Here is a 10889-nt window from a genome sequence, read left to right as displayed (position 1 = left end):
CTCTTTCCCTTTCCTCTCTTTCCCTTTCCTCTCTTTCCCTTTCCCTTTCCTCTCTTTCTCTTTCCCTTTCCTCTCTTTCTCTTTCCCTTTCCTCTCTTTCTCCTTTCCCTTTCCTCTCTTTCTCCTTTCCCTTTCCTCTCTTTCTCCTTTCCCTTTCCTCTCTTTCTCCTTTCCCTTTCCTCTCTTTCTCCTTTCCCTTTCCTCTCTTTCTCCTTTCCCTTTCCCTTTCCTCTCTTTCTCTTTCCCTTTCCTCTCTTTCCCTTTCCCTTTCCTCTCTTTCTATTTCCCTTTCCTCTCTTTCCCTTTCCTCTTTTTCTCTTTCCCTTTCCTTCTCTTTCCCTTTCCTTCTCTTTCCCTTTCCTTCTCTTTCCTTTTCCTTCTCTTTCCCTTTCCTTCTCTTTCCCTTTCCTCTCTTTTTCTCTTTCCCTTTCCTCTCTTTTTCTCTTTCCCTTTCCTCTCTTTTTCTCTTTCCCTTTCCTCTCTTTTTCTCTTTCCCTTTCCTCCTCTTTTTCTCTTTCCCTTTCCTCCTCTTTTTCTCTTTCCCTTTCCTCCTCTTTTTCTCTTTCCCTTTCCTCTCTTTCCCTTTCCTCTCTTTCCCTTTCCTCTCTTTCCCTTTCCTCTCTTTCCCTTTCCTTTCTTTCCCTTTCCTCTCTTTCCCTTTCCTCTCTTTCCCTTTCCTCTCTTTCCCTTTCCTCTCTTTCCCTTTCCTCTCTTTCCCTTTCCTCTCTTTCCTCTCTTTCCCTTTCCCTTTCCTCTCTTTCCCTTTCCCTTTCCTCTCTTTCTCTTTCCCTTTCCTCTCTTTCTCTTTCCCTTTCCTCTCTTTCTCTTTCCCTTTCCTCTCTTTCTCTTTCCCTTTCCTCTCTTTCTCTTTCCCTTTCCTCTCTTTCTCTTTCCCTTTCCTCTCTTTCTCTTTCCCTTTCCTCTCTTTCCCTTTTTTTTTTCTCGTTCCACTTTTTCTCTTTCTCGTTCCCCTTACAGGGTTTCAAAGCCAACAACCCAGGGATCGGAAGTGCATACATAATTCTACATAACACTGTGATATTAGCAGCTAACAGTAGAGGGCAGCAGATCCATACACCATCTTACTGGCTGTATGAGAATGATGTCATGAGTAATGGGTAATGGTAGTCTCACAGGAGAGGAAGTCATAAGATACAATGTATACCTTTCCTTCCCGAGACTACATTGTATTATTCAGACTGGGTTTTGTAAATGGACGCACACGTTGAGCATCCCTAAGACTTGGAAATCACTGACCGCGCTTCTTCTCTTTTCCAGAACGCCGTCTCCAAATACGGCTCCCAGTTCCGGGGGAACTCGCAACACGATGCCTTAGAGTTTCTGCTGTGGCTGCTGGACCACGTCAACGAAGACCTGGACGCCTCTTCGGGACAGAAAGCCAAGCCTGCCAAGGTATGTGCACTGCGGGCAATGCCGATGTAATAAACGCGTACGATGAGTGTAAACCCATAACGGCCAATCGCAGAGCAGCATTCGGTAGATTCGCTGTGCCGCTGCGTAAAAGGCACGGTCTATAAGTTTTTAAGAACTTCCTGTCCATAACGCACTTCCTGTCCTAGGGTGACAACGCTGCTCCTAAAGTCCATGGAGATTTTAACCCGCTGTGTGTATTAAAATGATGCAAAATTGTGAGTTCATGATTGGACCCCGCCCATACATGCAGCGCCACAGGAACCCCACGCAAATCATGGCCGTTCATGCGTTGCACTGCCATTCGTCGTTCATGGGACCTCACAGGTGTGTTATTTAAAAAAAAAAAATTGCTAGAAAATTACTCTGAACCCCCCCCCCCCAAAAAAAAAGAATATTTTAGAATAATAATTATATAAAATTATATATAATTTTTTTATTATTATTTAAAAAAAATATATATATATATATATATATATATATATATATATATATATATATATATATATATATATATATATATATATATATATATATATATTTTAATTAATTATTAATAAAAAAAAATGTGTGTAGATAGATAGATAGATAGATAGATAAAATATTTATTTATATTATTAATATTAATAATAAAATGTTTCTATTATTATTATTATTATTATTATTAATAAAATATGTATTTCTATTATTATTATTATGATTATTAATAATGAAATATTTGTTTCTATTATTATTATTATTATTAATAATAATAATAATAATAATAGAAATACATATTTTATTATTAATAATAATATAAATATTTTATTATTAAAAGTTATAATAATAATAATAGAAATAAATATTTTATTATTAATAATAATAGAAATGAATGGTTCTGCAATGCTTAGATGTGAATGGAGCCTTAGGCTGCATTCATACCTAGGCGTATTTATGCGCATTTACCTTGCGTTTTGTGTGCGTTCTTGCGCTACCTGCATAGGGCCCACCCATTCATTTCAGTAGGACACGTTGCTCAATATAACTTTTGGCACGTTTTTAGTTTTGCTTTTTTTTAAATTTTTCAATATGCGCGTTGACGCTTTTTTTTTGGGTGCGCATTTTTCCGCACAGAAAAATTTGGTACGTGTTTACGAACGCTCAAGTGTGAATGGGGTCTTAAAGTAGACTTGCCAATTTAAAATGAGTACACCTAAAATAGAATTGACGACAAAATCTTTATAGATGTCGTCCTGTCTGTATATGATTGGACTGCTGACGTGGCTTGGGCGCCGTTTTGACCGCAAAACCAGCAATCCGCCAATCGACTGCCACAGAACAAGCAGCGGCTTTGCGTCCAGAAAGCATTTGGGGGTTGAGTTTTTCCGTCTGACTTTACGATCCTGTGTTGCCCCATCTGAGTTTTTTTATCGGAAATTCTGATGAATTCCATGGGAGTTTAGATTTAGAACATGTTCTATTTTTCTTTTTACAATGGAATTCCGATATGATTTGGCCGGGCAAGAGCCTGATCGTGTATACGCCGCATCAGACTCGGATAGTGACAGGTGCTCTTTAGCTGTAAGGGGTTAACCCCCCCCCCCCCCCAATCACCACTTATTTCTTCCAAATCCTAAACGGCCATTTTTTTCCCCCGCCCAATGCAATATATGGAATCCCTACTACTTAATCCCCTCCTAATTATAAATCTCGATGCTCCGAATCCAACTTAATTGGCTCCTCGAAATCCAGCCAGACAAATCTGTTGATTAGCCGGGTGGGGGATGGGTTGGGGGGGGGGGGGTCTCCTATAGACTGAGTGGCCATGTCTGTTTGGCTTGGTTGCCATTCTTTTCATGAATGAAGGCCAGGAGCAGCAATGCGCTACCGATGTGCAAAGTTCCTATTGGTGCGATAAGGAACGAGGCGAGCTGATTGGTTGTCAGGAGCTGCAGCTGACTGTGTGTGCGCAACAAAGCGAGCGTTTAAAGAACTCAAAATGTATTTATTTTATTTATATATTATTATATCATAAATAAATATTTAAATTATTTATATTTTATTTTTTAACTTTTTTTTATTTTTTGCCCTAAACAACTTAAAAAAAGTAAACACTTTTTTTTTTTCACCATTCTTACATAAATAAATAAATATATATATTCTCTCATATTTTTTTTACATGGATGGAGGGATAGATGGATAGCAACATGGAGGGATGGTGACATGGAGGGATGGAAATATGGAGGGAGACATGGAGGGATGGATGGAGGGACAGACGGGCGGATGGAGACATGAAGGGATGGATGGAGGGACAGACGGATGGTGACATGGAGGGACGGATGGATGGAGGGACGGACAGACCGATGGAGGGATGGACGGAGGGATGGAGGGACGGACAGATGGTGACATGGATGGAGGGACGGATGGATAGAGGGACGGACGGATGGTGACGTGGACGGAGGGATGGAGGGACGGATGGTGGCATGGACGGAGGGATGGAGGGATGGATGGTGACATGGATGGAGGGACGGATGGATGGAGGTATGGTGACATGGAGGGATGGATGGACAGATGGTGACATGGATGGAGGGACGGATGGATAGAGGGATGGACGGAGACATGGAGGGACGGATGGTGACATGGATGGAGGGGACGGATGGATGGAGACATGGAGGGATGGATGGAGGGGCGGACGGATGGTGACATGGATGGAGGGAGGGATGGAGGGACGGATGGTGACATGGATGGAGGGAGGGATGGATGGAGGGACGGAGGGTTGGAGACATGGAGGGATAGGGGAGTTTGCCCGGAATATGAATAAAATTGCGTTTTTCGGTCTGTGGCGCTCGGATGCCGCGTAGTTCCGCTTTCAGCAGCGAGCGGATTCCTGAGCACATTAGCGCAGTCTCGGCTCTGGGTGGGCCGTCATTCTCTCATGTGCTGAGGTGGGATAAAAGTTGCATTCCCGTCAGGTCACGGCGCGGTCAGCCGGCGTCCCCTGGGCTGCGGCGTAGATGCACCGAACTGTAGAGTATAAAAGGCAAAAAATCTTTAACGCTTTACCTACCGGATGCTTCCATCCATCCATCCATTCATACAGCGACAATTTAAGAAAAGATCGCACTTTTACTTTACAGCATGGGCGCTCAACCTGTGGCCCTCCAGCTGTTGCGGAACTACAAGTCCCATGAGCCATTGCAAGGCTGACAGTTACAAGCATGACTCCCAAAGGTAGGGGCATGATGGGACTTGTAGTTCCACAACAGCTGGAGGGCCGCAGGTTGAAGCACCCGTGCTTTACAGGATGGAACTAACGCAAAACAGGAAGTAATTTATCCTTTCTGGATACAGCACCATTGGAGGTTTGTTGATTGTAGCCCCTCCCATGGCGCAGTGATGGCAGGGAACACACTACTACATAAAGGGATACATTTTATACAAGTGTTCTAGGTTGGGGGGGGGGAGTAGATGGCAGTGCTGCTGTTTGTGGTGGGAGGTGGTAAACGCATGGTTCAGCCATGGGGCTTTACATCCAGCCACTACTACTTTTAATTAGGGGCCCCGTCTACACCCATGGCGGTTCCAATTATTATTTTTTAGTCATTTGACTTGAGTTAATGGTGTGCCTGCCGCTTCCTTTAATGGAACCCGTGAAAATGCAGACCATTGTGTTCTCTGGTCCCCGCCCCTCTGTACAGGTGTAGCACTATGAAAGGCCTGCTGAGTTTGGCGTTTATGGATTATGTTGAACTGGTGGTAAAGATAAATGGAATTTAAAAATCGGCACGTGTATGGAGATGGAGGGCCACCATGAGCTCCGAGTCCCGGAGAGCCTATTGGGGGGGGGGGGGGGCCGCGAGGCTTCCAGATTTGCACTGCTGGGGTGTTGATCCCGCCTCTCCTGGCGGCTCAGGGGTTAACACTTGAAGACAGTCCTAAATAATTTAAAGCCCTCCTGTGCAGCGTGCCGGGGAGCCTCACGCAGGATTCTTCTGCCTCAGTGTCTTCAGAAGATATTCTATCCGACACGTCTTCCATTCTCATAAATATCCATCGCTTGGCGGCTCCTGAGCCGCGTTACGTGTGAAGACCTCGCCTGCCGGGCGCCCTCTTATCCCAGCGCATTGGACGCAGCCGGCCTGCAATATTCATGAGATGATGAGAGAAAGCGAGCGGAGGGGCCGCGCTGGACGGCTCGGGGAAACAAAAGAACACACGGGAGAAGATTACATTTTTAAAAAAAATATTTTTATTAAAAAATATTGATCATCCAAATTGAGATCAATAGTTCGTTCTGGGTGAGACTTCCTGTATTAAAGACCGCCCACTGCTGATCTCTCTCCTTGTGCAGGGGGACTGGTCTTGTCTCCGCCCCCTCCTGTAGTTTTCTACAAGCAACCTGTAGTGGGTGGAGCCTGCTGGGCCCCTCCTACTTCTGTTCTTTCTCTCTCCTTGTGCAGGGGGACTGGTCTTGTCTCCGCCCCCTTCTGTAGTTTTATGCAGAGTGTAGTGGGTGGAGCCAGCTGAGCCCCCTCCCATAGCGCTGCTCGTTCTCCTTGTCCAGGGTGACCAGTCTTGTCTCTGCCTCCTCCTGTAGAAGGTGGAGCGTGTTGGGCCCCTCCCGCAGCTGGGCTCTCTCTCCTGGTGCAGGGGCACTGGTCTTGGCTACACCCCATCCTGTAGTTTTCTGTAGTGGGTGGAGCCCGCTATTCCCCCTCCCACAGCTCTGCTTTCTCTCCTTGTGCAGGGTGACTGGTATTGTCTCCGCCCCCTCCTGTTTTCTGTAGTGGGTGGAGCCTGCTATTCCCCTCCCACAGCCTTGCTTTGTCTCCTTGTGCAGGGGGGAATGGTCTTGTCTCCGCCCCCTCCTGTTTTCTGTAATGGGTGGAGCCCACTGGGCCCCTCCCACAGCTCTGCTCACTCTCCTTGTGCAGGGTGACTGGTCTTGTCTCCGCCCCCTCCTGTTTTCTGTAGTGGGTGGAGCCTGCTATTCCCCTCCCACAGCTCTGCCTTCTCTCCTTCTGCAGGGGGAATGGTCTTGTCTTCGCCCCCTCCTGTTTTCTGTAGTGGGTGGAGCCTGCTATTCCCCTCCCACAGCCTTGCTTTGTCTCCTTGTGCAGGGGGGAATGGTCTTGTCTCCGCCCCCTCCTGTTTTCTGTAGTGGGTGGAGCCCACTAGGCCCCTCCCACAGCTCTGCTCGCTCTCCTTGTGCAGGGTGACTGGTCTTGTCTCCGCCCCCTCCTGTAGTTTTCTGTAGTGGGTGGAACCTGCAGTTTCCCCTCCCACAGGCTATGCACAGCACAGTGATGATGTCACAGCTACTTTTACAAGGTAATATCTAGGTTTGTAAAGTCATTTGGTGCTCACAAAGCAGATTTAAATCCTAGGTGGTTTTGGTTTTATGAAGAATATATTACTTTTTTTTTTTTTCTTTTTTTTAGATTTAAAAAAAAAAGCCGGAGGAAGGAGGGGGCGGATCCATGTCACACGCATGGCGGGTTTTGTATCCTCCGTATAATCCCCGTGTGTGCGTCCCGGGCGCCCCCGGCTTAGTGTCACAGCAGCTGGAATCCTCCTATTCAATGGCAGGAGGGCGGCCGTGTCTACGCAGCACAATTCTGTGGCCCGTGACTGGGGGGCGCCGGACGCTTCTCTGACCCGTCTGCTCGCCGCTGACGAAATCTCAGCCCCCCCCTCCTAATCCTTTAAGCTCCGGATAGACGGCTATCTTTGGCGATGACCCGTGTCACCCGAGCGGCCCACAGGTCACCGTCTATCCGACCGGGTCACCGGAAAATGAAAGTGTGTGACAGCGCCCCCCGGAGGACAGGCGGAAAAAATATTCCACCATCCCTGTGCTGAGTTCCCGGGTCTGTACACCCGCTGTGCCCATTATGAGGAGTCCCCACCATCCCTGTGCTGAGTTCCCGGGTCTGTACACCCGCTGTGCCCATTATGAGGGGTTCCCACCATCCCTGTGCTGAGTTCCCGGGTCTGTACACCCGCTGTGCCCATTATGAGGGGTTCCCACCATCCCTGTGCTGAGTTCTCGGGTCTGTTCACCCGCTGTGCCCCATTATGATGGATCCCCACCATCCCTGTGCTGAGTTCCCGGGTCTGTACACCCGCTGTGCCCATTATGAGGGGTTCCCACCATCCCTGTGCTGAGTTCCCGGGTCTGTACACCCGCTGTGCCCCATTATGAGGGGTTCCCACCATCCCTGTGCTGAGTTCCCGGGTCTGTACACCCGCTGTGCCCATTATGAGGGGTTCCCACCATCCCTGTGCTGAGTTCCCGGGTCTGTACACCCGCTGTGCCCATTATGAGGAGTCCCCACCATCCCTGTGCTGAGTTCCCGGGTCTGTACACCCGCTGTGCCCCATTATGAGGGGTTCCCACCATCCCTGTGCTGAGTTCCCGGGTCTGTACACCCGCTGTGCCCATTATGAGGGGTTCCCACCATCCCTGTGCTGAGTCCCCGGGTCTCTACAACCGCTGTGCCCATTATGAGGGGTTCCCACCATCCCTGTGCTGAGTTCCCGGGTCTGTACACCCGCTGTGCCCATTATGAGGGGTTCCCACCATCCCTGTGCTGAGTTCCCGGGTCTGTACACCCGCTGTGCCCATTATGAGGGGTTCCCACCATCCCTGTACTGAGTTCCGGGGTCTGTACACCCGCTGTGCCCATTATGAGGGGTTCCCACCGTTCCCTATGCTGAGTTCCCGGGTCTGTACACCCGCTGTGCCCATTATGAGGGGTTCCCACCATCCCTGTGCTGAGTTCCCGGGTCTGTACACCCGCTGTGCCCATTATGAGGGGTTCCCACCATCCCTGTGCTGAGTTCCCGGGTCTGTACCCCCCGCTGTGCCCATTATGATGGATCCTTACCATCCCTGTGCTGAGTTCCCGGGTCTGTACACCCGCTGTGCCCATCATGAGGGGTTCCCACCATCCCTGTGCTGAGTTCCCGGGTCTGTACACCCGCTGTGCCCATTATGAGGGGTTCCCGCCACCCCTGTGCTGAGTTCCCGGGTCTGTAAACCCGCTGTGCCCATTATGAGGGGTTCTCACCATCCCTGTGCTGAGTTCCCGGGTCTGTACACCCGCTGTGCCCATTATGAGGGGTTCCCGCCACCCCTGTGCTGAGTTCCCGGGTCTGTAAACCCGCTGTGCCCCATTATGAGGGGTTCCCACCATCCCTGTGCTGAGTTTCTGGGTTTGTACACCCGCTGTGCCCATTATGAGGGGTTCCCACCATCCCTGTGCTGAGTTCCCGGGTCTGTACACCCGCTGTGCCCATTATGAGGGGTTCCCGCCACCCCTGTGCTGAGTTCCCGGGTCTGTAAACCCGCTGTGCCCCATTATGAGGGGTTCCCACCATCCCTGTGCTGAGTTTCTGGGTTTGTACACCCGCTGTGCCCATTATGAGGGGCAGTAATTGGCGGCTGAGCTGTCTTTGTCCTGTGCCATCCTCGTTGGCCGTCTGGCGGGGTTGGGTGACTCCCGGCTGCACCTATATTTACTCTGCAGATATCTCGCTCTCCAGACTGCGGTGGGTAGAGATCGGAGGTCCTTCCGCCGCCCATAATAATAAACCCCACCCTTACGGTACAGAGTTCTCCCCTCTTTCCCCCCGGTACAGAGTTCTCCCCTCTTTCTCTTTCCCCCCTGGTACAGAGTTCTCCCCTCTTTCTCTCCCCCCCCCCGGTACAGAGTTCTCCCCTCTTTCTCTTTCCCCCCCGGTACAGAGTTCTCCCCTCTTTCTCTTTCCCCCCCGGTACAGAGTTCTCCCCTCTTTCTCTTCCCCCCCCCCGGTACAGAGTTCTCCCCTCTTTCTCTTTCCCCCCCGGTACAGAGTTCTCCCCTCTTTCTCTTTCCCCCCCGGTACAGAGTTCTCCCCTCTTTCTCTTTCCCCCCCGGTACAGAGTTCTCCCCCCTTTCTCTCCCCCCCCCCCCGGTACAGAGTTCTCCCCTTTTTCTCTTTCCCCCCCCCGGTACAGAGTTCTCCCCTTTCTCTCTCTCTTTCCCCCCCGGTACAGAGTTCTCCCCTCTTTCTCTTTCCCCCCCCGGTACAGAGTTCTCCCCTTTTTTCTCTTTCCCCCCCGGTACAGAGTTCTCCCCTTTTTTCTCTTTCCCCCCCGGTACAGAGTTCTCCCCTCTTTCTCTTTCCCCCCCGGTACAGAGTTCTCCCCTCTTTCTCTTCCCCCCCCCCCCCCCCGGTACAGAGTTCTCCCCTCTTTCTCTTTCCCCCCGGTACAGAGTTCTCCCCTTTCTCTCTCTCTTTCCCCCCCGGTACAGAGTTCTCCCCTCTTTCCCCCCGGTACAGAGTTCTCCCCTCTTTCTCTTTCCCCCAGTACAGGGCTCTCCCTTTTCTCCCAGTACCGAGTTCCTCCCCCCCCCCCCCCCCCATGGTACAGAGTTCCTCCCCTCTTTCTCTTTTTTTTTTTTTTCTTCTGCTTTCTGTGGAAATCTCTCTGGATTGAAGGTGAGTATTGCAGCAAAAGCTAGTTTTTGTTCTTGTTTTTATCTTTTTAATGGGCCTTTTTTTTTTTATCTTGTTTTTTGCTTTTTAATATTTAAAATCTGAAACCAGAAGAATGAAAATTTCTTGTTACAGAAAATCTGTTATTTTTTTTATTCTGGTTTCTGTATCTCTCCAGCTGGGGTGAGATTTTACCCCCCGCTGTGCCGCGGTATAAGAGGCAGGATGGCGATGATGGCCAATGCCCCCCCCCCCGGGAGAGCTGGCAGCGGGACCGCGCATCGCTTGGCACGGCGTCTTCCTGTTATCGGCGTTTTAATCCCTGGGGGGGGGGGGGACCGCGGCAGATTGGCACGCGCCTGTGTGGGTGTTTATCCTTCTGCTTATCATATTCACCCAATTATAGGGAACGCTCGCCGGATCTCAGGACGTCTAATCCCTGGAAGGCCGCTGAACGCTTCGCGACACAAAATCTGTATTTAAAAAAAGAAATAATAATAATTTCGGAACAAAAATAATAAAAATCCTTCCTCAGTCTCCCCTCCCCCCAGTGTAGAGGTCAGTAGTGTATAATGCCCAGTGCAGAGGTCAGTAGTATGTAATGTCCAGTGCAGAGGTCAGTAGTATGTAAGGCCCAGTGCAGAGGTCAGTAGTATGTAAGGCCCAGTGCAGAGGTCAGTAGTATGTAAGGCCCAGTGCAGAGGTCAGTAGTATGTAAGGCCCGGTGCAGAGGTCAGTAGTATGTAAGGCCCAGTGCAGAGGTCAGTAGTATGTAAGGCCCAGTGCAGAGGTCAGTAGTATGTAAGGCCCAGTGCAGAGGTCAGTAGTATGTAAGGCCCAGTGCAGAGGTCAGTAGTATGTAAGGCCCAGTGCAGAGGTCAGTAGTATGTAAGGCCCAGTGCAGAGGTCGGTAGTATGTAAGGCCCAGTGCAGAGGTCGGTAGTATGTAAGGCCCAGTGCAGAGGTCAGTAGTATGTGATGCCCAGTGCAGAGGT

The 10889-nt window shown here is 49.7% G+C and overlaps 1 protein-coding gene across 2 annotated transcripts in view; it reads left to right on the top strand.

The window, feature by feature from the left end:
- USP43 (ubiquitin specific peptidase 43) overlaps positions 1 to 10889 on the top strand; it is a 45671-nt gene that overhangs the window by 11772 nt on the left and 23010 nt on the right. For both annotated transcript variants that reach the window (XM_040331116.1, XM_040331115.1), the window contains exon 2: positions 1279 to 1413. In XM_040331116.1, coding sequence (XP_040187050.1) covers positions 1279 to 1413 — 135 coding nt within the window. The remainder of the gene's footprint in view (positions 1 to 1278; positions 1414 to 10889) is intronic.

Source organism: Rana temporaria, chromosome 12, assembly GCF_905171775.1.
Source record: "Rana temporaria chromosome 12, aRanTem1.1, whole genome shotgun sequence".
Classification (NCBI taxonomy): Eukaryota; Metazoa; Chordata; class Amphibia; order Anura; family Ranidae; genus Rana; species Rana temporaria.
Note: the sequence above shows the minus strand (reverse complement) of the source record. Positions and strands in the feature narration are given on the sequence as shown.